The sequence below is a fragment of the Clarias gariepinus genome, chromosome 25 (genome assembly GCF_024256425.1).
Source record: "Clarias gariepinus isolate MV-2021 ecotype Netherlands chromosome 25, CGAR_prim_01v2, whole genome shotgun sequence".
NCBI lineage: Eukaryota > Metazoa > Chordata > Actinopteri > Siluriformes > Clariidae > Clarias > Clarias gariepinus.
The window spans coordinates 21,138,452-21,165,312 of NC_071124.1; the positions used below are offsets into that span (position 1 = coordinate 21,138,452).

General features: G+C 36.9%; 2 protein-coding genes across 2 annotated transcripts in view; one reads left to right on the plus strand and one right to left on the minus strand.

Annotated features, from left to right (window-relative positions):
* LOC128513488 (polymeric immunoglobulin receptor-like) overlaps window positions 1–11,144 on the plus strand; it is a 29,802-nt gene extending 18,658 nt beyond the window's left edge. The window contains exons 4-11 of the mRNA XM_053487248.1: window positions 4,116–4,421; window positions 5,706–5,742; window positions 5,889–5,983; window positions 6,389–6,429; window positions 6,687–6,749; window positions 9,122–9,184; window positions 9,329–9,391; window positions 10,472–11,144. Of these exons, the coding sequence (XP_053343223.1) occupies window positions 4,116–4,421; window positions 5,706–5,742; window positions 5,889–5,983; window positions 6,389–6,429; window positions 6,687–6,749; window positions 9,122–9,184; window positions 9,329–9,385 (662 nt within the window). The 3' untranslated portion in view covers window positions 9,386–9,391; window positions 10,472–11,144. The remainder of the gene's footprint in view (window positions 1–4,115; window positions 4,422–5,705; window positions 5,743–5,888; window positions 5,984–6,388; window positions 6,430–6,686; window positions 6,750–9,121; window positions 9,185–9,328; window positions 9,392–10,471) is intronic.
* A 7,289-nt stretch (window positions 11,145–18,433) lies between these two features.
* Window positions 18,434–26,861, minus strand: part of lrrc24 (leucine rich repeat containing 24) — a 36,045-nt gene continuing 27,617 nt past the window's right edge. Inside the window, exons 2-5 of the mRNA XM_053487227.1 lie at window positions 24,603–24,784; window positions 21,874–22,152; window positions 21,392–21,560; window positions 18,434–20,994 (exon numbers count right to left, since the gene is read on the minus strand). Of these exons, the coding sequence (XP_053343202.1) occupies window positions 19,838–20,994; window positions 21,392–21,560; window positions 21,874–22,152; window positions 24,603–24,767 (1,770 nt within the window). The 5' untranslated portion in view covers window positions 24,768–24,784 and the 3' untranslated portion in view covers window positions 18,434–19,837. The remainder of the gene's footprint in view (window positions 20,995–21,391; window positions 21,561–21,873; window positions 22,153–24,602; window positions 24,785–26,861) is intronic.

Consider the following 26,861-nt stretch of genomic DNA (forward strand, 5'->3'; position numbering starts at 1 on the left):
ATTATTGGGTTCTCTTATTATGTCCTTAATATAAAACATTAGAGCTTTATAGAGGCTTAGCTACTGGACATTTACAGTAGATGGACACTGTGGATAAGGAGACATTTTACTCATTCCAGGTAATTCCAAGTAATTGGTTGTGTTACAAATATCACTTCTAATTATCATTTCTTTGTAGGTTTAACTATACAACCAATTCTACAGGTTTCTGCAGTACAGAAACCTCATGAGTACAAAAATATTATATAGAGTAGGCTGTGCATGAATATTGCTAATAGGAATAAAAAGGATGAGGTGTTTAGTGTACACTAGCATTTTATAATGCCTGAAATCTTTTTAGGCTATGCCTGGCCAAAAATAAAATTTTTAAGAGTTTCTTGCGTAATGAAAAGTTATTAATAGTGCTGCACAATTAATTGCATAAAAATGTAAATTGTGATATGGACCCATGCAAACAGGCTGCAATTTATGGAAAATAATATATCTTTAGGAATTTATAAGTTAAAAGAATTTGTTTATTTTTAAGATAATCTTTGAGGTGCTAAATAAATATCGGAAAATATATTTCTTTTAACATGACCATTTGTGCTATTATTTGCTGTGATGGATCTCTGGTATGTTTAATGTTTCAGAAAAGAGTTCTGCACTGCAGCGCCTACAAGGTTGTGAACTAAGCGGGAAATTTAAGGAGCTAAAGATGATATTCACCTTCTGCTTATTTAATTACTATCATACAAAAAGCATGGCAAATGTGTGCAATTCCTTACATATTCTGTAGGTTCTAATTCAGTGGTAATGCTTTTGGTGGTCATTTTCTTTAATAATTTTTACAGTTAGCATCGGTACATTATCAAGTTCCAGTATTTTGCACATTCTTCTTACATTTTCATACAAATACAATGACCCACAAAGTGGAAAATATACCTGTACTTGTTTGATGATATTTGGAAACTTAATTTCTAACACAATTATTTATTACTTTTTACAATATAAGAGTGTAAATCCATGTGTAAAAGCTGTTTGTAAATGCCCAAATTCACGTACAGTGCATTTTTTGTCATAAATAAAAAAAGTCAGAAATGCTGTTAGTTGGGTAACTGAAAAAAAAAAACAGGAAAAGAAACAAAAAAAAAATAAGACTTTAAAAAAGGAAGAGAAAGGGCAAACACAACAAACTACATGCTTGAAAACTAAAAAGGGAACATACAAAACTTAAAAAGGTCCAAGATGAATATATCAATATTTATTTTAGATTTATTTCAGATTAGAAGTGTAAATATACACTCCAGTCATTATGTATTCTATTTGATTTATGATTTTACTTAAATTGATTCTCAATATGGCAGCATGCTGGTTTAGGCACAGCCGCCTTGCACCCCAGGGTTCGGGTTCGATTCCTACCTCAGGGTTTGTGTGCATGGACTTTGCATGTTCTCCCCATTTTTGGTGCTCTGGTTTGTCTGACTAGCGTTGCCAAATTGAAAAGACTTTGTTTCCAGACTTTCCAGCAAGCTTTTCACCAGTCATGTCATCACCTTTAATAAATTGTATATAAATACTGTAGGCTTGGTCTTCGATATATTTTTATCCCACATCTGATCTGTTTTATTTTTCTGTTTCCAGTCCGCTGTAAATTTCTGCTATTTTTGAATTGTTGTTGGTTTATATTTTTTAATAAATGTCTTTACAGTATGTCCACACCTCACCATGCCTGCATCACCATTTTCTGACAATTGCCAATTAATTGCATAAAATACCAAATTATTCTTATCACCTTGATTGTCATTATTTTTAAAAATGAGAACGTCATTAAAACATTGAATTTTACATTGATTTTAATATTTTTGCCCACCACTATATGTTAAAACAAATCTTTTGTGTTGCTCATTTTTGCCACAATGACATCTGAGGGACTTTCCCCAATATACCACATGCAGTGTATATATATATATATATATATATATATATATATATATATATATATATATATATATATATATAACATCAAGTACATCAATTTTCTGTATTTTTATATCTATTTATTTTTATGCCCTTCTTTAATTTTCATACAAATACAGGATCATACAGGATAATTTATCTGCTTCATCTGTGACTGTAAAATAATTCATTACTTTTTACAATTTAATAGTGTACGTCTATAGTATGTGTAATAAATCCTAAGAGTCAGAAATGCTGTTAGTTGTTTAATGAATACGCAACTAACAACCAAAAAAAAAAGAAAAAAAAACAGGAAAAGTAACAAAAATGACTTTCAAAAAAAGGAGGAAAAACCTACAAATGCAACATACTACATGCGCACAAATTAAGAAGGTAACATAAAATACCTAACTGCCCATGATATATATATATTTATTTATTCCAGATTAGAGGTGCAAATATACACTCCAGTCATTATTTATCATTCGATTCATGATTTTGATGCTCCAAAGTCGGCTAAACTGGCCGATCCTATTGCCTCCCTCTCGATTACAGTAGTCTGATATTGGTTTAATTAAATGCTACTTGTCAGTTCTGTGGTTGTGTAACCATGTCACCTATACTGTATGCCGGTTGGTGTTATCGAGTGATGTTAGTCATTTCACAAGTGCAGATGATTTATGATGATAGCTCGGGCTTTTTATAAAAGAATGTGATCATGTGACCTGTGTGAGCTCTATACATATTTAACTCTGTGGGTTTTTCATATTTGACACAACTGATTGTCAAACAGTGCAACATCATTTCATGCACATAAAATGCTGAGTTCCACAGTGTAAGTCACACATATACACAATGCACAATGATGATTTTTGCAACACAATACATCAATACTCACATACTCTGGATAAAAGACTAAAAACAACTGGTTTAAGTTGGAGATTATATATTATCTGAGGTTTAAATCTTTAGAAAACTTTTTTAGACCATCAGGATTTTCATTACAGCACAAGTTATAAAAAGACCGGAATCACACAGCAGTGCTGCATGAGTGTTAGATTGGTCCAAGAGTTATACTCTCACTATCTTTTGTCACAAGAGTGTAAGTTTCTCTTTGAGTCTTATTCCTTATAAAGTTTATATGTGTTTCCTTGCAGACAATTTTTTTCTTGACGCTCTTTTCTTGTGCTTGCTCATTAGAGATCTAAATCTAAACCCAGACTTCTTTAAAGCAGCTTTCTGACGAACTGACTTAAAATATGCAAAATGAGTTTTAGTTCTTTTATTGTAATAAAAATCTCGACTTATATCTTTCTTTCTTAGTTTATTATACAACTTGAGGACCATGTAAACTCCATGTGCGTCGGAACTTTTACATGCTGCTTGTGGGTTTTTTTTTACGGATGTTCAAACTTAGAGTTTGAAACAATGAGAGAGACAGAGAGAGAAGGGGGGGGGGGGAAGAGAGAGAAGGGGGAAAAAAGGGAAGTAAGCTAATACAAAGCAACTTCACCCAGATGTAGGAAGAGCATTGGTCATATGAGTCTTTTAAGCGAACATGAGTTTTTACTCACTGGTTGGGTTTGTAACTCTCTTTGTGTTATTTCTCTGTATACCAGGTAAGACTAAACCTGTATCATTCCTATATAATGTGTGTGTATATGCCTTATTTTCTGAAATTTTAAAATGTTTCATCGTTAGACTACATTCATGTTGTCCGAATCATTGTGAATCAGTGTGTGTGTGATGCTAATGCAAACTTTCTAATGTTCCTTGTGTGCAGATGTAGAGAGCATGAGGACGCTGACAAATGTAGCTGCAAAACATGGAGGATCGGTCACTATTCCATGTCTTTATGAGAAACAATACAAAACAAACCCTAAATTCTGGTGCAAAGGGTATTACTGGTCTACCTGCAGCATAGAAGCTTACGCAAACACACCTGGAAGTATAACAGTAACTGATTATCCAGAGCAGAATATGTTCACTGTGGTAATGAACTCTGTCTCTTATTCTGGATATTACTGGTGTGCAGCGGAAATTGGCAGTAAATGGAAAATGGATGACGGTGCTTCTTTGTACCTGACAGTTAGTAAAGGTAAGAAACTTAAACAAGGCAGAAATATAAGATTTGTGACAGACTCCCTTACACAACTCATTGCTGTCTGTTTATTCAGATCCTGATCTGTCTGTAGTGAAGAGCAGAGTAAGCGGTGCGGAAGGTGGCAGTGTCACAGTCCAGTGTCTCTACAGTGCTGCGTATAGGAATACACAGAAGTACTGGTGCAGATTCAAAGACGGAAGCTGCAACACAGTGGGGAAGACTGGCACATCCCAGAATTCAGCAGTGCACATCAGTGATAATAAGAGATCCTTCAGTGTGGAGATGAGAGGACTGAAGAAGAGTGATGCTGGATGGTACTGGTGCAGTGCAGGAGATCTGCAGGTTCCTGTTCACATCAGTGTTGGTGATGAAGCTCCAGGTATATTTGTAATATTGAAAATTTGAACATATTGAATAGATGAAATTCACGAAACAAATTTTTAATTAATTATATTAATTTACAACAGTGACTATCCTACTTTAGAAGGTGTTTGGACAATTGCAAACTTCTTCAGTACCACAGTTGTTAACATAGTACCATAGGTATATAATATGGTATGTTTGTACTTACTGTACTGTACTATAGTAGACATGTCTGTACATCCAGTACTACTGGTATGGTATAATACAGACAGTATCATGGCAGGTAAAACATATTTTTGACAGTATGCTGGTACATGTTCAATAGTACCTTATTAACAAACATGATAGAACCATGTACCATACTATAGTACTTGGTAACAAGGTATGTAACATGATAGAACCATGTCCTTTAGTACATGGTAGAGTGTATATAGGTACCATATACCTATGCCATGATATAATTTCTTATGTGTTGGTTTGGGGTACTTTGAGCAATTGATAGTTTTAAAGGATTTATAGACACTTAAAAAGGAGATATCGCTTATAACTACATAAATATAGGTTTTAACGCTATCTGCTTTTAGCTGGTCATACATATTGGATGTTAATTTCTTTGTCAATTAAAGTAGTTTGTAGTTCATAAGTTTGGTATACTGTATGTGTTCAGGTCATAAGGAGTGTTTCAGTTTCTTTAAATCAGAAAACAATTCATAGCCCTTAAAGCTTAGAGCATTTTAACGATCTTTTAAATGTTTTATCTTTTGTTTTTTTTTTATAAACATAGATATGGCTCAAAATTGTACAGTATAGAATGACATATCCTTTTTTTTCAGCAAAAAATAGGCAACAGGCAACTATACAGACTGAGCAAAAAAAATAAATAGGTCTCATAGGCAAGAGATACAGAGATCACATCATAATGATCATGTGTTTTTTTTTATTTTTTTGTTTTTTAGTTGTCTATATAAATAAAATATATAGAGTATACATGTATATATATATTTTTTTTGTGACATCATTTTTATATTCTGTTAGTGGTAAAATTTACATGTTAACATGTTATTAAAGTAATGATTGTTCTATCTGACCAATCCAAAAACCAGACTTTAAATTCACAGTTTGAAATCTGAAGCCTCTCCTTTAACTCACACCAGCAAGGCAAAACACTTGTCTTATCGTTATTATAAAAAAAACCTGTGTTGTATAATGTAAATGATCTATAACTTCCTGTATTATTATCTTCATGTTGACTTATCCTTACTATAATTTTTTCTCTGAATTTACTTCATGCTCCATACAGGTCTGCCCGAACACCAACAGGATCATGAACCATTAAGGTATTTTCTTTTAACCCTAAAAGCAACTGTGTAAAATTGGTTTATAAATTTCTTTTTGAAAAATCTTTGCATGTCTTTTAAAAAATTTCTACTTTAAACAACAACAATCTTTAATGTCCTTGATCTCATCCCCTCTCTCATTACAGCGGTTCACCTGTGATGGCCCTTTGCATCATCTTTGGACTCTTGTTAGTTCTTGTGTTGCTTGGTTGGGTTATCTGGAAGTATAAAAAAAATCACAGTAAGTAGCACAGTTTCCAGTAATTCTTAAACATATACTTCCAGTTTCTTGCATTTTTCATTTTCTATTCATTTTCCTTTCTGTTTCTCTATACTGTATGTGATATTTGTAACACAACGCCTGTGGTTTATATTTCTTAAGTTAATATTGACTTATCTTATTTACTCATATTGCTGAGTTTCTCATCTAAACCACCAATATTAACTAGGCCTTCTGACAACTCTACAGTCAGGACTAGAAAGAAATCAGCCCCCACCTCTTATGACCAGTGGTGGTGCTACAGTCATTAATTCAATCCAATGTAATAATAAAAAAAAAGAAAAGAAAAAAACTTTTTTTTTATCTTTACTTTTAAATAAATAAATATATAAATAAGTTTAAATAAAAAAATTCTCTCTTTTACAGTTAGACTCTTCATCACAGACAAAAGATGTAATCACAGTCTGGTAAGTCTTGCACATTTTGTTTGCATTGCGCAAACCTTAGTGATCGGAATCTGACCTTTCCTGTCCCCTTTGTCACATAAAAAACACTGATCTGGTTTATGTCCCTGTTGAGTCATGTAATGATCAGAATTTTTTGGGTACCTCTTTGTTTCTTAGAACCATAATCAGCATACAGTATAAGAAAACCAATATTCCCTGATCATTCACAAAATTAGGCTCTTCAGATGAACTCTGCATTTTTGTGCCTTCAAATGTAGGGTCTGAAGATTCCCCGTCATAATGCAGTGACGTATGGCCGTGGAGTGAATGGACAATGCACGGTATGTTTATTTGGTCCAAGGTTGTGTTGTGTTATTAATAGTCTTCTTCTTTTGCTTCTTTGGCTGTTCCTTTTCAGGCGTCATTAATAGCGATGATAATTAAATTATTGCATGTTTCTAAGTTGTTTTTTTATATATATTATTATTTCCAATAAGGTGGGTTTGGAAATCCAATCCAAACTATAAGAGGTATGTAGAGCATCAAGGGTGAGACAGAAGCAAGTGTGGGATCCACGTTATTCACACTAGTCATAAAGCTAGAAGTATGAACAGGAACTAAATGTTAATGCTAGGCATAAAACACAGAATAGGAAATGCAACAGATGCTACACTAGAAATAAAAAAAATGGAACTTGAATTCCTAATTTAAGCAGAAATAAATGCAAACTACATAGAGATGTGGGCAAAATCAGCAGCATGTGACATGCTGTGGATGCTGATAAATGTGGTCCAGTGCTTTCCCTGGACTCAAACTATGATAATATGATGTCCAAACAGTTTTTGAAGTCCTTTTTTTTGGCTTCCAACCAACCATTGTCCCCAATCCAAATCTAAGCAGGAAAGAATTGGTGATAATTTTGAGTCAGATATACATAGCATTCAAATTTTAACCACCATTCTTGTTAATTGATTCAATACACTTAAATATGTATTTAAATACATAAAGTTTAGGTTAACATTAAAATTTTGTATAAAAAATACCATTAATTATATCAGAAAATGCTAAAAAAATTTATGTTTTATATTATTTATGGTTATTAAAAAAAACTAACGTTAATATACTGTATATTGTTTATTTGACTAGTGCACTATTTGTTCATTAATTTTGAAAGCATACATTTTGATATTTAATATGCGGTGTGTACTGTATATCTGTTGACCTCATAGACGTTGAATGTGGGGGTCCCAACCCCCCACACTCCTGCTGCCAGCATCCCAGCAGCCTTTACCCCATCAACTTTACTTTTTGAATCAAATTCCTTTGAATTTCATATTTATCTTTCATGCCTTCATATAACACATTCATTGAACTCACATTCAAAAGGTAACCACTTTATTCACTGGAATTAACAACTGGTTGACCCCACCCCTTGGCAGCAATAACCTCAACCGGATGCTTCATCAAGCTGTAGATCAGACCTGCGCATCGTTCAGGAGAAATTTTAGCAGATTGTTCTTGGCAGAACTTCTTTGGCTCTCTCTCATGTGTATGACTCCATGGCATCTCTATTGGGTTGGTCTCCAGGGGTTTTGGATCATCGTCCTGTTGCATCACCCAACTTCAACAGAGTTTCATCTAATGTACAGTACAGACATTTTCACATTTTCCTGAGGAATTTTTTCATACATTTGGGAATACATCTTCTCCTCAATGGCTGTAAGCTGGCCACACCCTGATGCAGCAACCCATGAGGTTTCCTCCACCAAACTTTAGGTTTGGGATGATGTTTTCATAACGATATGTAGTGTCCTTTTTACAGCAGACATAATGCAGCATTTTCTTTCCAAACAGTCCAATTTTAGTTTCATCAGTGCTGTGGAGTGTCAATGTGCTCAACTTCACGCGTGCAGCGTAAGGTCATTAGCGGTTCTCTTTGTGGTGCCCTGCTTTGTTCAGTGTTTTACGTACTGAAGACTCTTGAACACAGATGCTAGCCAGTTCCAATGATGCCTTCAAATCTTTAGCTGTTATTATTTTAGGCACATTATTTTTGTCAAACTCTTGACCTAGATGAAGATCAGATCACATTTTATGACAAATTAATGCAGAAAACAATGAAATTCCAAAAGGTCCACACACTTTTTCTTCCCTCTGTATTTCTATTTTGCTTTTTTTATCTTCGCTCTAAACAACAGTTCAAACATGATTTAAAGTCAAACGTTGTCCAGCGACTCACTAGCAAAGTTGATTGAGATATCGCATTGACTGAATGGAATGTTGACGTCCTATTAACCTAGCACCGGTTGAAATTTACAGAATCGACAGCAGAGTGAGTCCAACCCTGCCTTGCCCAATCAGAAATTAATGTAAGAAGTTCCAATGTCCTGGTTAACATTATAGTCAAGTTTTACCTTGACAGCATTTGATAAACGCCCTTATTTAGATTTACATTTATCTTGTTACACATACAGTATGAGCAGTTGATTGTTAAGGGCCTTGATAATAGGTCCAAGAGTGGTAGTCTGATGGTGCTGGGGTTAAACCCATGACCTTCTGATCAATAATCCAACATCTTAACCACTGAGCTACCCTGCCCCACTGTACTGTACCTGTTTTTTTTTGTTTGTTAGTTTGTTTTTTTAAAGCATAACGCATTTAACAGAAATGCATAAGGACTGAAAGTAAATTTGTGTTTGTCTGCTATCTACAGGCCTCATCAGCTCCTGAGCCAGACGTGACCTACAGTGCAGTCAAAATCTCCCCTCATCCATCAGTAAGAGTCGCATATAATGAAATACTAAGGCAGTGAATTATGTGTCAGTAAAGCAGCTGAGCAAGAAATTGAAACCAAACCCAAACCTAATAACAATACATATATTTAAATTTAAAAAAAAAAAGTTCTTTTATTCATTTTCAGGTCCCTCCAGTTCCCCGTAATGACGATGTCATCTACAGCTCAGTGAAACATCAGTAATGAGAAGTGAGTATAATAATAGCTTTAAACATTTACATACATGTACATTCACACTTTCAAGTCAGGAACAAAACATCTGGAAGTGTGCTGTTTCAGAAAGAAAAGTGTGTGTGTGTGTGTGTGTGTGTGTGTGTGTGTGTGTGTGTGTGTGTGTGTGTGTGTGTGTGTGTGTGTGTGTAAAAAAAAAAACTATTATTTCTCTTTAATCATTCTGAACACATTAGTTCCTGTTACTGTGTGCTAAAATAGTTAATATACAAAATACAGAAGTCATCGTCTCATCAGCCTCGCTTTTATCTCTGTCGCAAAGTTGATAAGACAAACTGAATCCAACAAGAAGAAAGCATGTTAACATAGTTAAAACTGTAACTCTGACTTTTACAAAGCCCCGACAAATAAACGCCAAATATAAACTATATAGACAAAAAGTATTTGTCCAGATACTTCAGGTGTTTAAATCAGGCCCCTTATCCTAAGTGAAGGGCCATCTTAATGCTTCAGCATACTGAGACATGAACAAAGCAAAAAGCAACGACTGTAAAGACTTGGGGTGATGAGTTCGGTGTGGACGAACTTGAACTGGCTTGGACACAGAGAACTGAGACCCGGAGATTGTAAGCCAGTCCTTCTCGTCCAACATCAGTGTCTGACCTCATAAAATGCAATGGAAGTTGTTATATCTGTAAAAGGGGGATTGAAGTGAATGTATTTAGATACTACGTCATTGCAGGTTTGGTTGAATACATTTGTCCATATAGTGTATGTCTACAGTAGGCTACTAAAACTGCATGTGCAGAATCAACCGTACGAGTCCGTGTGCCTGAGCTGCTGTTATAGAAAATGATTATCTGACCAATCAGAATTGAGAATTCAGCGGCGCTGTGGCGTATTACACAATAACCCATTCAGCTTTTTAGTATTATTGTTATACCTGTAACATTATTTTAAAAATAGAATGTAAAAGAAATCTTTAAAGAATATGAAGAAAATAATGACTTCAATTTTGGAATTATTTTTAGTACAGTATGTCATATGACTGAGCAAGAACTGAGTTTCATAATTATTTCTCATGTTTTTCCCCCTCAGGCTACCGAAAAAAGCACCTGCACTGGAAATTCTTGGCAAGCAGCAGTGAGACTATGTTCCCTATTTGTGTTACTCCATCCACAGTCTGGAATCATTTACTATTTACAACTACTGTTCAGTTTACTCTTTCCTAATCGTAGAGTTCTCTTTTTACATCAGCAGAAACATGTGCCTGTGTTGGAGGAAGCTATCTGCCTTGTTTAGTGGACAGTAGAACGTTTTGACATGCACGTCTTACAGAAGTGTGGGTGTCAAGGTGTGTGTGTGTGTGTGTGTGTGTGTGTATTGATCAAATATTAGATAGGATTATATACTTTCTACAAATATAGTCCTTATTATATAATATTTACTATTATATCAAAACCTGTTTTTTTTTTAATCCCAGTAAATATGCATGTAATCAACACAGCCAATGTATATACAGAGTCAGTGGTTAAGGCAGTGAACTACGGTTCAGAAGGTCCCAGGTTCAAACATCCCACGACCACCAAGTTGTCCCTGTTGGGCCCTTGTGCGAGGCCCTTAACCCTCAACTGCTCAGATGTACAGAATAATGGAATAAAAATGTAAACCGCTCTTGATAAGGGCATCTGCTAAATGTAAATGTAAATATAACTAGTGTTTGCTCGCAATCAATTTTACAAATAAACAATTGTATTTGTTAAATCTATAACACTGACTGTACAATCACTCCTCACTACAGCTACTGTAGTGTTAAATATTAGTTCCTATTAAAAGAGGGACATGAGATGTAATAATCTTCCCAGCATTTAGGCTTAATCCAAATTTATCTAAGTATTTAAAATGTTTATACCTCCTCCAGTCAAAATATTGGACTCCATGTTACAGTATGTCCTAATTTATATATATTTTCTAAAGTGTAAAACAATGTTAAAGGCTACTTATGCTCTGTAAATCCTGTCAATTCTTTCCTATTCTGAGGTGCTGTTTGTTAATCTGTGATTTCTGAAGTTCTCTTCTTTTTTTTTTGGGGGGGGGGGGGGGGGGAGCGGTTGGGAGGGGGGTTAATTTGAGTGAGTTTTATCATGGGGCTTGATGCATGTGACAATACTGGTATTGCAAGAACTGTTCCAGAACAGCTGGCCTCCATGTGTTAGGTTAACAACTAACTGTTGCTGTTGTCACTTCGTTATAATGTCATATGTGTTCTTTCATAGTTGTGAAAAAAAACAGTATTGTTCAGAATGAACTGTAGAAAATAATTGAAACGTATCCAACGTTTTGATTTATATATTTATTTCTAATTGTTTTCTAGAGTACATTTTAGAACAATACAGCGAGAGTTGTTACATGTGTGTGTGTGCGTGTGTGTGCGTGTGTGTATATACACACACACACACACACACACACACGCACACACACACACACATATATATGTATATATATATATATATATATATATACATATATATGTGTGTGTGTGTGTGCGTGTGTGTGTGTGTGTGTGTGTGTGTATATATATATTATTATTATTATTATTATTATTATTATATATATATATATATATATATATATATATATATATATATATATATATATATATATTTATTTATTTTTTTTTAAACCAGGATACATTCCAAAAAACGGAAGTTGATTTTCGAAAAAGTAAATTTTCACTGAAGCTTCGATGAAGTTTAGGAGTTTACGAGTATTGAAAAATTATGTGCAGTAAACTGGTGAAAAATTGGTGTAGTGGTTTGTCACTCAAATCTTGGCCTGTTTGCTTAATATGTGCAATGAATATATGGGCTTGCTGGGTTTCCTCAGGGTGCTCTGGTTTCAGCCTGTCAACTGACACATTGTAGACTGAGTGTTATTTCCAAATTTCCAGGAGTGTATGAGTAAGTGTGTGTGCTTGGGGTTGTAAAAAGTTGAAGACCTCAGCGACGTGACTTCCCTGTTGGCGTGAAGTCATACAGCATTATGACCAACCACCAGATATATGGATGGTTTAAATATGAGTAACCTTTTTTCTTCTTTCCCTTTACACACACTTAAATAAACAATGCAGATTAAAAGAGACTAATCGAGCAAACCTCATTCACCAAACACGTCTTTACTAACGAAATACATCTGGAATATGAAGAAAAATCTGTCTATTTGATTTTGTTGCTGTTGTTGAAGGAAATTATTTTTACAGCCTCCACATACCTTTACTTTTACTGCCCTCTTGTGGCGAAGCCCATTTCCATTCTTTCAGTTCTTCAGCCCATTCTGTGCTTACAGGAGTCTGCAACTCAACATGCTGACATAACAACAGACAAAACAACATGTATTTTTTTTTTTAATTGCTTACTTGAAACTCAAGCACAGCTCTTACAGTTCTTGTGCAAAAAAAATAAAAAAAGTGTTGGGGAATGCACACAAGTAAACAGTGGGCATGCTGAGCAAATGGTTCGAGTAGTAATACGTTTCCTGCAAACTGCTTTTCAGGCACTCATGGACATTTCAGAATGGACACTTAAGAGATGCTGATCTTCCTCCTTTCTTAGATAGATCTTCCAGAGCTGATAATATGTCCAAAAAAGAAAATCCCTGCAAGCAGAAATTGTAACACTTAAATAAAATAAATAAAAAATTTCTCTTGAATCAAATGAATAAAAAAAAAATAATAATAATAATGGAATAATAGTAATGAATAGTAATAAATAAATTGTTTTTAGCATAAAATTACCAAACGTCACTCTGAGCCATGTTCCCACTATATATCCATAAAAATTGTGTGAAGGCAATAAGAACTTGTGCTGTACACTTTGGCAGGAATGCGGTAAGGACATATCACTGTCTCCCTTGACACGGAGCTGACATACTCAAAAAAGCCTGGCGACTACATGGTTGAAGCAAGACGCAGGAAGGAACTTAATAAGGATGTACTGTAGTAACACCAGCTTAGACCAGTCACGACATAACTAACACCACTTAGGCACTTCATTGACGCACTACAAGGAACGTGTGGCACAGTTGGGAGAGACTAGATGGCATTCTCACTGAGTTGACAGCTGGATGTCACCGAGTCGTTGCAACATGAATGGACTTCTAACAATGACCTCTTTAGGGTTGTGCTATGATCATTCCATGTTGTAGAAGACCACATTTAGTTATATATCACATTCTTCTGGTGCATATCATGTTTATGACGTGCATGCAGCAGGTTATCAGAACATCTATGTTCAGAGAATTAAGTATAAAAACTGGATTCAAATCCTCACTGTAAAGAGCATGGCATATGTGATAGTAGTTATACCACCCACCCCCCAGGATGCAGCGACAACATATAGTAGTAAGCACATGATAAGTGCCTGGTTAGAGTGTGGTGTGATCTGATAGGGTGTAATAATACGTAACTCAGTTCAGTGTGGGATAGGAAATGAGCGACAGCATGATAGAGGCATCGGGAACCCGACACTGACGTGGCTAGGAAGTGGCATGAATTTGATAAATGCACATATTTTACACATTGTCTTTGCCGCAGTGTAGCATTTTAGCTGTTTTTTTTTTATTTTTTATAAATAAGCACACACACATATACGCACACACACATATTGTGTGGTTCCTTTTTTTATATAAATTTTTAATAATAAATAAGCACACACATATGCACATACACACACACACACACACACACACACACACACATATATATATATATATATATATATATATATATGTGTGTGTGTGTGTGTGTGTGTGTGCATATGTGTGTGCTTATTTATTATTAAAAATTTATATAAAAAAAGGATTATATATATATATATATATATATATATATATATATATAATCCTTTTTTTCAGTACAACCTAGGCAATATGATAAACTGAATTTTATTTTATTTTAAGCAACTTTACAAGTATGACTAAACAACAAAAAAAATGGGTCACATAGGCTACAAAATAGCACGGACACATGATCACATGTTTTTATTGCTGTTTTCAGTTGTTTCTATGACCAAAAACAATAATGAGCTCATTTTGCAAGTTCTACATTTTTGCAATGTCATTCCAATACCCTGATAGTGGTAAAATTTACAGATTATAAATGTAATGAAATGACTTTTGTTCTAACTCAAATGCACAGTTTGACATCTGATGCCTTCCAGTTTACATAAAAACAATCTATCCTTAAAGCAAAAGGATGTTGAGCTTTTCAATGGTTATGTAAAACTATGATTTTTCTTTTTAAAAAAATGACTTACTTCCAAACTACAATTTAAGTAACATGGCTGCAATGTCATCAGCATCAATATCACAATATCATTCCAAATAAAGAACAACATAATGACCCAACCTCATTTCCTTCTACTCACACTCTTTAGAAAATTCCAATGTTGTAACACTGAACATGTGACTCGTGGAATATTGCACATATTTCATAGAGGTCACCGGCTGTTTAAGCTGATGGAAAAAAAAGCAGAAGCAGAGTTTTTTTGTTTATTGTCTTAACAGAAGGTCACAACCTGTAAATGCAACGGCGAAAGCGTAATTACCCCTGTTTTTCTTCTGCGAGATTTGGGTTGACTGACCTCATTTGTGGTTCTAATATATACAGTATTTTGATTCGATAAATACAATTTCCAAATACAGAGCTCTCCTACTGAAACTGTTTTCACTATAACATTTCTCATCAACATTCAATGTGACTATATTAAGCTCTGAGCTGGAAGCATCTCAAAACATTAACATTATCAACAAGAGCACACGTACAGTATCAGAGGCAAGATTATCACCGCTGATTCAGGCTCTATATCTGTCCTCACAGACTAATGCACACTTGACTTGGCAAAATGTTTTTTTCCTAGAACCCCTCCCAGCTTTATATCCCATTCTTAGAGGGGGGGTATAATATACAGTGACACATATTAAGAGGAACACATCTGTTATCTCTCAAAGGATCTGAATGCTGAGCAGCTAAATGCTTAAAAGCCAAAGTTTTAACCTTTATGTGCATTAATAATGTATGTCTGTGGTTCCTTTCCCCCCCTATTCCCTCGGGGCAATAAAGCTTCAGTCGATCATTAAAAATTGATTTAGAAAAATGTAAAATAAATTGAGCATCATGTAAAGAAATAGGATTACTATTTGTGCTATACTTACCATTTGCAGAATCCATCAGGTTACAAGATTACTGCGTGTACTGCCATGCCCTTTGGGCTAGATATCCTGTAAAATCAGGCGTTGGCATGGTTCTGCTATGCTGTGGAATTTTGCACCTATTAAGAAGTGGTCGCAGCATGGCCTTAGGGGGAATCTGGAGCTTCCTAACACAGCATTTTTCAATTTTGATTTGTTTGTAATATTGCAATCGATGCACCCAGAACTGAACATGAGGAGGTTCTGTGGTGTCATCATACAGTAATGTCAAAGAGATGGCATTTTATATATATATATATATATATATATATATATATATATATATATATATATATATATATATGTATATATATAAGCTCAATATTTAAAGAAATATCTATACAAATGCAAAAATTAAACTATTAAAAAATACAAGATCATTCATTTCAATGTACTATTATTACATCTCTATCAGCTTACTCTTGTGATGCTAACTTGTTATGACATGGATTTGCTTTTTATTTGTTAAACAACCTAGTCAGAAGCTGCTGTATGCCATAATTGTTGAAAAAAATGGTTTCAAAATGGTTACATTATTGATTGAAGATATTGCTGAATTGGTTTTAAAGGCATTTATTTAATTATTAAAGCCTGGAAGGATAGCGCTAAACCGTCAAGTTTGCAGAAGCAATGTGGTCAGATAAAAATTATGAAAGACTGTAAAGATAACTTAAACATTTGGTGGCGTTGCATCCTAAGAAAACTTACAGTACTAGTAGAAGTTATTGTGTTAAGAACTCACAGGATTGGGACTAAACAGGTGTGAAGCCTACATGGCGTTGTGAGCGTTCTTCTCTGATAGTGTATTTGTGTCACTCTGCAATTACACCACCAAACCACTAGATGGTGGTGCAGTTTCAATGCGTATGTGCTTAGTCATTTCACCGCTCTCTAAGGTTATTTTCAAATGTTGATGGGCTAAACTTCACTAGGTTATATTCTCACATACATAAACTGCATTAAACAAGTGATTTTGTACTTTTCTATGTCTTTTAATGGCAAAAGTACTTTTTTACATTACATTTTCTAAATGCACGTTTTTTCCCCCACAACACCTTTCCAACTTTCAAGCAAACCTAAACAGAAATTACTGAGACAAGAGCGAGACATCAGTAGACATTGATCTCTCGCCAAGAATTTGCTGCCATCTAGCACTCCTTGTAGCATAGCACATACAAATCGTTCCAATGTTACATTACATAATTACCAAGGACTCCTGCTAGTTTCTGCTCAATTTTGGTCAGGGTATACCTTGCTACCGTAGCGGTCCAGTCACCGTTGTCGCGGTTTGTATTGTCACAATGTGTAGTTCAATGTTTTGGGGAGGTGTACAGGCTATGCAGTAGGGTATGGCACATGGTACAGTGCATGGCTACGTTACGGTGTAGACTTTTCACAGAAGCACAAATCAAGCCTTTAGCGAGGCTAATCAGAAAGATAGGTTTCAGGTCGCTAGGGAACAGAAATATTGGACTTTGGAGCAATGTGGTCTGATGAGTCCAGACTGACCCTACTCCAGAGTAATGTGCCCCTCGGGGTAAAATGAAACGCAGATAATAAGATGACATCACCAGGTGTGGCGAACAGCAAGTTTCATCATAAAAAGCTTTTAGATGGAAGCAGCATAAAGGATAAAAAAAAAAACTGCATAATCCGTTTTCTCTAACCAGTTTGTCTTTCATTTCTTTATTTCATCATTGCACATTCCTAATCTAAGTAAATCTGAGTATTTAAAAACAGACTATGACTGAGATTAACTAGATAAAAAATTTGAATCGGTTGACAGGCACTAAAATTTTGGAAGGAGTCTCCAGTGTCAATGCATTGTAACAGTCAGAGATTCTTCTAAGTTTTTTTTTTTTTTTTATGACAGAAAGTTCTTCAGGACAAAGCATATGGCACTTTACAGTGTGTGTGTGTGTGTGTGTGTTTGCGTGTGCGTGTGTGTTTTAATTAACTTCAGAACAAAGTGAAGGAATGACAGCACAGTATATAGCTGCTGTAGAAGAAGAGATAAATGGAACAAACTCTGACAGTTCACAATATTAAATGTAACAATAAACAGCTTGCTGCTTCCTGATAAATAAAATGTGAAATTACTGTATATATATTGGGATGTGTTTTTTTTTAGAAAAATGATCAACTTTGCAGTGATAACTGTATCTCTGTTATACATTAGGCTGCATTATAAAACACCAGCACTGATTATGTTCTTACTGTATAACAGCCCAACCCTAGGTTGTTTGTGTTCTCTATCATATACTGTACATATACACCAATCAGTCCTAACATAATGACCGCCAGCCTAATATTCCCTCCAGGACAGCAGTGCACTGTGTGATCTGACACCTTTTTTATCAGAACCAGCATTAACCTTTTCAGCAATTTGATCTACAGTAGCTCTTCTATTGGATCAGGGCCAGATTGTAAAAACTAGACAACTGAATTAGAGCAACTCCATAACGACAGGTCCTGTGGGATGTTCCTGGTCTGCAGTGGTCAAGACATACCTAAAGTGGTTCATGGAAGGAAAACCGGTGAACTGACAACAGGGTCATGAGCGGCCAAGGCTCACGATGCACATGGGGACTGAAGGTTGGCCCGTCTAGTCCGATCCAATAGCTGTAGCTCAATTTGTTGAAAAGGTTAAGGCTTGTTCCAATGTGTCAGAACATACTGTTTTGGTGGTAAAACCAACTCAATATTAGGCAGGTGGTCATAATGGTATGACTGATTGGTGTACAGTAGTACTATGAGATTTGTTTTCACCTGTGTCTCAAAAGAAAGCCAGATATCCAAAATCGGACCAAAAAACAGATTTTATTTAGCTAAACATAAACGTCACATTTATAGGACATTTGGCAAACAAAAATACATACTGCTTCAAATTATTGTACTGAGCTTAAGCTTAACACCTTCAGATGCTGTCACCAGCTGTGATGAGTGTTTTTATACCCTGAAGTAATTACTAGGCTTTTTCTGTACAAACCTGGCAAGATTAAAAAGAAAAAGCAGCAAAAATACCCTACACTCCAGAGAACAATATTATAATATCATACAAAATGCCATCTGGAGACATACAGAGCACAATGCAATCGTAGAGATGTCGGTAATCGATCAGGAAATCTAGTGTCTAGGACTTTGATTTTTCACAGTGTTACTTAAACAGAGGTCAAGAGTATGAGAAAGAGCGAGGAATCTAATTAAAGACATTAAATCCAGTAGTTTGTTGCTATCACAAACACAGACATAACTTCATTCTGTCTCTGTCTCCGTGACTCACTGGTCTTCTCGTATACAAGGAAATGTGCATCAAAGTCACATAGAAGGAGGAATGAAAAACTAAAAGGCTCTAAAAATATGAAGACATAATGTGAATAGGCAGCGAGAACAGACGACAGGACTATTCACACTGTCTGGCTGAAACAGAAAAAAAAAAATGTTTGAACTGAATAAAAAAGTGGCCTTCCACTTTACTCACTATGCCGAAAAGCACAAGTGTGTGTCAGTGTACTCAAGCATCATCCCTTTGTGAATAATAAATGAAATATCTTCTTATCAGTGGGTTCATCTGAAAATTCAAGATGTTTATGTGGCAGGCTCTAAAGAAAGAAAAAAAAAACATTCATCTTTAGCAACCGCTTTAGCATGGCCGTGATTGCTCCGGATCCAGAACCTATCCTAGAACACTGGGCATGAGGCAGGACAAAACGACCAGTCCATCATTAAGCACCATGCACCCACACAGATACACATTCACACACTAAATAACACCTAGGGGCAATTTAGTTCAGCCAATTCACCTGGCATGATTTTGAAGGGTGGGCGGAAACCCCCAGGGACATGTGAGGAACATGCACATAAACTGCGCATAGACAGTAACCCATGCTCAAGATCAAACGGAAACCGTTGAGCTGTGAGGCGGTAATATTACTGTTGCTCCCTAGGCATTTTTGGGAGTTTAATTCTAAAGCATTATGTCAGGCGACAGAAAATTCTGTATCCTTTATTGTCCTGTGCAAGGTAAGCCAGCACTTTTATCCTTTTGAAACAATCTTCGGCTTATCCTGTTTATCTAACATTAACCAAAATATAGAATAGAAATTGGCAAACTAATCAGAGATCCCATCAGGCTGACTTCAAGTCCAATACACATAGAGCTTTTATATACCTGGCCTTATGGAAAGCCTTCTCTGATCAATCTGCTTTTAGTCTTCTTCAGCAATGAATCTCATACGCGATCTGTGTGTCAAAAAGCAGACTCTGGTTTATAAATAGTCCTTCTGGGTCTGGTGGTGGACCCTCAATGCCCTCTGCTGGGGCTCTGCGAGGTCCAATGGTAGAGGTTAGGGTGCCTTGACCCTGGAGCACTTCTCTAGGCTGTAGTGCCCTGTGCTGGCCAGAAGTGGGTGGTGGAGGCAGCACAGGCTTGGCCCGGTTTAACACGTACATCTCATGGCCACGTTCATCCCGATACTCCTCAAGCTGTGCAAATGTAGTGGGTCCATCAGAGTAGTCGTTGACATAGAGGATGCTCTCCTCTTTGCCGTAGGCACCATCTTCCTTCTGGCGCTGCCGGTGGCGGCTGTAGATCATGCACAGTAGCAGCAGGGCAGTCAGTGCCAGGAGTGAGATACCTACAGCGATGGCTGTTTGGGTGGCTGTGCCAAGGGCACTGAAGTCCATGCTCTCAAGCTCGTACAACGGTTCCTGACTGACATCCCCTAAGGATGGGCGGTGATGAGAAGATGATGACGAGGATGAAGAGGGGTGCAGGTGTGGCCAACCTGATGACAAAGATGAGGATGAAACATTCACAGCAAGATTGAAGGTCACACGTGCAACCCCTCCAGGATTCCAAGCCTCACACTCATAGCGTCCTGCATGTGCCACTGTTACATTACTCAAAAACAGCATTCCACTGCCTGTGTCTTGATCGAAGCTCTCCCTGTCCCCACCATCCTCTGTTGGGGAACGGTTCCCCACATTGCCCCCGTTACCTACAGGCTTTGCTGTCACAGGCTTCCTGCTGTCCCCATCTGTTCCTTCCTCTTGCACTAAACCTCGTGGTGACAACTGTGTCCTACCGTAAGACACCTTCCTCCAGGTGACCTGAGGCTGCGGGTAACCTGAGGCCTGGCAGGACACACGAATGCTCTCACCCAAACGTACACTTAGTTCCCTTGGTTCGAGCTGCACTGCAGGCGGGATACACACCAGGCTGTTAGCTGGGACCTCGACTAGGCTCAGGTGCGAGAGGCGTGGTGGCTCAGAGCACAACAGCCTCCGGTCAGCTGAGCTCAGCAGCCGCTGACCCTCAGTGTTTATCCAGCTACGGAGCCAGTGAAGAGCACAGTCACAACGCCATGGATTACCTAATCAAATCATACAGAGAGTGGAAAGGGGGAAGAGATAAAGGTATAGGATGAAATATCAGGATTGATTAGGAAGGGAATGAAATGGGTAAAAGTTTCATGTTTTAACTAAGATATGAGAAAGCAATGACTATGAGAAAGTAAATTATCTAAATATTCAAAAGGCCACATGCAGCGTAATTAGGAATGCTTCATCTAAAGAAAAAGTAAACAATAAAAAAGCCTAAAGGAGAATATTCCACCCCAAATCAAGATTTTCCTTGCAACTCGATGTCCTCATTACCTTTCGTTCTTGGCCTTCTTGCTTTTTTCTTACATTTAATATTGCTCCTTTATGTAATTCCGGTTTTTCATCACTTTGACCCTGTTCCTTTTTTTTTTGAGTCTACAAAGGTACCTGTGATGCGCAGCACCTGCAGGCTGATGAGAGGTTGGAGAGTGACAGCGCTTAGGGTACGCAGGTTATTCTTGCTGAGGTCCAGCAGAGCCAAAGAAGACAGGCCCATCAGTGCCTGCTCATCTAACACCTCCATCGTGTTCTCCTGTAGGTGCAGCTCTTGTAGACGCTGGGAGAGAAAATATCACGTTATCCTCTGCACCCTCTTAAATGTCATTTATGTTAGCTTAAACATTATTGTTCATCATCATCATCATCATCGTTGTCGTCATCGTCGTCATTGTCATCAAACAGTACAACCACCACCTAAATTAAACCATGATGTTCTCACTTCCTGCTTCTACTTTGTTTCAGGTCAGTTGAACAGCCATCTGCAGTCTTACGCTGTCACATTAAATGCACTCCACTTCACTGGAAAATTATTCGGCACAGCGTACATAATATAGAAATGAGAACAGAATAGAAAGCACACACAAACAAACCTGCAAACCACGAAAGGTGTAATCCTCTAGTCGGTTAATGTGGTTCCCTGCAAGGTAAAGGATCCGTAGGTGCTCGAGTCCACGAAAGGCATCAGCGGCAATCAGGTGGAGCCGATTGCCATTAAGCGCAAGCTCTAGAAGATGGCCCAGACTCACGAAGGCACTGGCCTCCAAGGATGAGATGCTGTTATTCTGCAGGTACAGGTAGTGCAGGCTTCCTAAACCGGCCAGGTCTTCTGCCCGGATCTGACCAATGGCATTATCCTGCAGGAAGATAGTCTGTAAAAGAAGAAATGAGCAATATTCAAGCAACGTATTTTTGTTTTGTTTTGTTGGGGTTTTTTTTTTCAAATCACAGATTGCTGTCTAGAATTATTGCCATCCTTGGTGAAGTGGGGCAAAAATGCTATGGCAAAAAATATTACTGTTACTTTAGAATACCAGCAAAATCATTTTGTTTCCTCTGCCTCACGATTCCCCGAATCCAGAGTTGAAATTGTTCTCTCTGTATGGTATTTTGCGTATTCTAACAGTACCATGTCTATGTAGGTTTCTGTCAGGTTTTTTTCTGGGTTTCTCCCACCACCTAAACATGTAAAGTGGTATAGCTAGACTGATGTTTCATTAAATGTGAATGAGTGTGTAAATGGACTGGCTTCCTCTGGAGAATATGTACCTGTGAGTCATAACTTTAAAACTATTAACTTTAAAACCACATAGATTTTTGGGTTCCCTAGGGCTGTGTGAATGGCGTGACCCTGGCCTATTGGGGCATGGCTCTGCAGTGCTTCTGAGGGTATGCTGTGATGTCTGGTACAAGGACATTGGTGGTGGATCCTTTGGGTTCTGTGGGGTCACAATGGGTGCTCGATCGGATTGGGATCTGAAGAGTTTGGAGGCAGTGTTGGCTGACTTGGGCTCTTCGCCTGATGGCTCTGTTCACGGCAGACTATGGTACACTAGGTGCTCTGGTGGCTTTTTTATATTGTTGCCAGCCTTTTTTTCCTGCATTTTGTGCTGCATTGGATTTTCCCTGCCATTGGACAGGGTTGTCTGGCCTTTGGTCTCCGCGGGCGTATATACTGTAAGCTTTGTGTGCCCGTGATCCTGTCACCGGTTTACTGGTGTATAATTGATGATCAATGTTGTTCAGTTCAGTGTTGTTCCGTGGTGGTCTGTTAATGTTTTAGGTGATCCTGCTTCCTGCTTCACAAGCTCTGATTAAAGGCCCCTGATCCATCATTACCTAAACCAGGATAAAGTGCTCACTGAAGATAAAAGAATTAAATGCGTAATTGCTTGTTTTTTTGCTAAAAGGCTGCCAATAATTGGACTGGGCATGGACTGATTAGAACAAAAATATTTGATTGTTAGTTGTTTGCGGATTAGAGCTGCAGAACGACAATATACTGTAAAAAAAAAACCTATGAAGAACTTGCAAGGCATTTTAATTCATCTTTAAGTGGTTGTTTAGTGAGTGACACCTCAGTTACAAAATAGAACCCATACACACACACACACACACACATGTAAATATATATTTGCTCATCACGTTGAAGCTTTCTTTCAGTGAGTGAGAACTGGATCAATGCGAAGCTCGAGGCACTGAATCGACTCTTTCATAATCGTTCTCCCCAGAGTCTCCACTGTGCGGCTACTCGTAAACAACTCAATTGATAGAGGCAGCATTTGCATCAGAATTTTTTATTTTTAGTATGAACAGTGTTGAGTTCGCATGGGCCTTTCGACTTGTCTTTAGTCATTTATCAACACCATATCGATTGCATAATTCATTACTTTACTTGATTGCTCATGCTCACCATCTCTCTCTTTCCCTTGCACGTTCTCTCTCGTATTGTTTCCGCAGAAATTAATGCAGGCGAGGAACATCAGCTCATTTGTATGGCACAGGTTTCCTCGGGTTATCCGAGTAATCTATGTAAAGAAGCTTATGAATATGTAAAGGGTGTTGTGGTGTTATGGTTGGGTATAGAGGCAAGGAATCGAAGCACAGCCGTAAAGGAGGATAGTTGTATATTCGTGTGCCTGGGTGATGCCCAGAAGGGGAATATTATATAATAAAATAAAATAAAATAAAATAAAATAAAATATAATATAATATAATATAATATAATATAATATAATATAATATAATATAATATAATATAATATAATGATATTAATATTTTATATGAAATGAGTTTGGCAGAGAATTTTAATTAGAATTCAAAAACCAACACGAAAAGGCAAACACTGTTCTTGGATTATATTTTGATTATTAGATGGCATGAAATGTAAATGATTGTACTGATTCCTACCCAATATTTGTGCATTTCTAAAAGTTTAATTTGAAATTGGATTCTCCTGCCCAAAGGATGTGGATTGGTGCGTTTTTAATTTGTTCTTCCGCCGCCATCAATCTTTCCTGGTGCTTTCTGCTTTCATTTTATTTTTGTTCTGTCTTTTATTAGACTTTTGCTATGCAGTTTTTATTTTTTTTTACAATGTCCGGCCTTTTACTGCATATTATACTTTTGATGCATGTAATCCAGTTTACTTTTATTGGACTTTTATTTCTGCAGTTCGATCAACATCTGTTGTTTCATTCATAAATTTCACTTCGTGTCTAATAGGCACAGGGGGTTTCTCTGGTCCTAAATATGGAATTATATCACTATTTAGGGAATAATCGTGTTATGTAAGAACCTGGCACGTTTTCAAACAATGACCTGCGTTCCTTGAGCGATTCCCCGCGGTATCTCTTTGAGTCCAATGGATCCGCACTCCACTGTCAGGCTGTAGCACCGGCAGCCAGATGGACATCCGATGCAGGACACGGGTAATATGAGCAGAAGCACCAGAAGAAGCAAAAGACAATGAAGGAGGAATGCCATCTCAGAACAGACGGCGCCTGTGAAAGGAAAGAAGACACAGGTGCATAAAGCGAGGTGAATAATTTTGAGCAAGGGTAATGGATTAGAAAAAGGTGACTGATTGAATAGGGATGGAGTGAGATGAAAAGGGAGCGGTTCAAGATGAGGATGAGAATAAGTAAGGAATAATAGTCTAGAAGGTATGCTGTTATTGGAAGACAATCAGAAACGAGGCGGTACAAGCAGCCTGGTTCTGAATGCGAAGCAGATCGCTATCACATTCCAATTTCAGATGGTTTTATTCCTCATATTGCACAACAAGTCGTTCATGTTATCACTTGGGTTATAGCTGCTGTAAACAAAAGTTCCCCCACCACCTGCTCTTTATTTTCTCAATTGAAATGAATAACAGGTGGGTTTTTTAAGTATTGACACTACTATTCAACTAATTAACAGATTAATAGTTCAATCAGATTAAAAATGCATAGTGTAACCGCCTCAATCGGTACCTCTGCATATAAATTGAATCCGTTCCCGAGGCAAGTTCTTAAGGCGAAAATTCGTATTGTAAGCGCATTTTTCCCATAGGAAATAATGTAAAGGCGGATAATCCGTTCCAGCCAGCCAAAATATTACCAATTTCCAACACTATAATTATATTTTTGTTATTATATATAAACATTTAGAAAAGACATTTATTAGTAAAATATGAAATCAATATACATTAAACTTCATTTAATTTATGATTCCTCTTGGCACCGGCTGCTTTTCTTCTTGTTACCATCCTTACTAACATGCTTGGGGCCCATCATGCTACACTATGTCTTTATTAAATTTTGCACAAACTGTGAAAAAACAAGAAAAATAAAAACGAAAACGTGCTTCGCTTGGCTTTCCACTGACGCAAACACGTCTCGGATGGCTCCCTGGCATTCATCCAACTTTGCCGGCGTTTGGTTTGACTTGGTTCTTTCGCCCATATGCCGAAAATGCTTTGTATGCCGAGGTCACTTATAATAACACTTTATCCTGGTTCCTTCTTAGTTCAATTCATCATGAGGCAGGGAGGTTATATTCACTGTATCAGTCATATTAACACTTGATCTGATTGCTTCCTACTTGCTGGAATACATGTATTTTTTTGTGCATATTTGCCCCACATGGGGGTAATATTCGGTAAGCATATTTGCCCCACATGGGGGTAATATTCGGCCAGTCTTTACTCTGGACTTTCATTCAGTGGGTCTTTGGCTGATGAAGAGCCACTGAATGTCTCACCATCTCACATGTAGTAAAGCATCCAACCAATCATAGACAATAATGAGTCAGTTATCATAACACGAGATTTATAAGAAAAGATGCTCTACTTCATCTTATATTATTACTTTTTATTCTTGGTTTTTTTTTTTCTTCTTTTGATATATTTTCCGGCGGATTAAACCTTCACAGCGGGCAAGAACAGGGAAACAAACATCTTATCAGATCAGTGTCCGCGTAATCAGTTAAGATGATCTCTAATCAGAATGATTTCAATCAGATTGTTGAAATATTGTCTGTGTAAACAAAGCAAATATTAATAATACACTGTTATGTCGTTTTACATCTGTTTTTTATTATTAGCCTTAGATTAATAAAAAAAAAATTATTAAAAAGTAAATAGTAAATATTAAAAATGGTAAAAAATAAAGTATTAGCATGAGCGCATTAATATAATCGTGATTTGAATAACGGCTGATGCTGCTGTCAGAGCTGACGTCTGAAAATTAATCCACAGCTCTTTTGACCATCTCTCTCTCTCTCTCTCTCTTTTTTTTCGATAATTTAATAGCGCTGTGGAATAAGAAGAGAATAAAGATTGTGCACGCCTTAGGAGCCTAATCAGATATCTAATGCTTGAGCACGTTTATGTGAAAATGGAATATCGTGGTGGAGAATGTGAAAAGAGGCCATGGGATATTAAGTGACAGAAAACTTCAAGCAAGATGAATCAGACTGAGACAAACTAAATCCAATCTTGCTTTACATGCCTCGCACAGGCCTATAGAAAAAGCCTCTGTCTCTATAGGAACCCTCACTGTCTCTGATTCGGGCTTCAGTTAATTAAGAATGCATGCA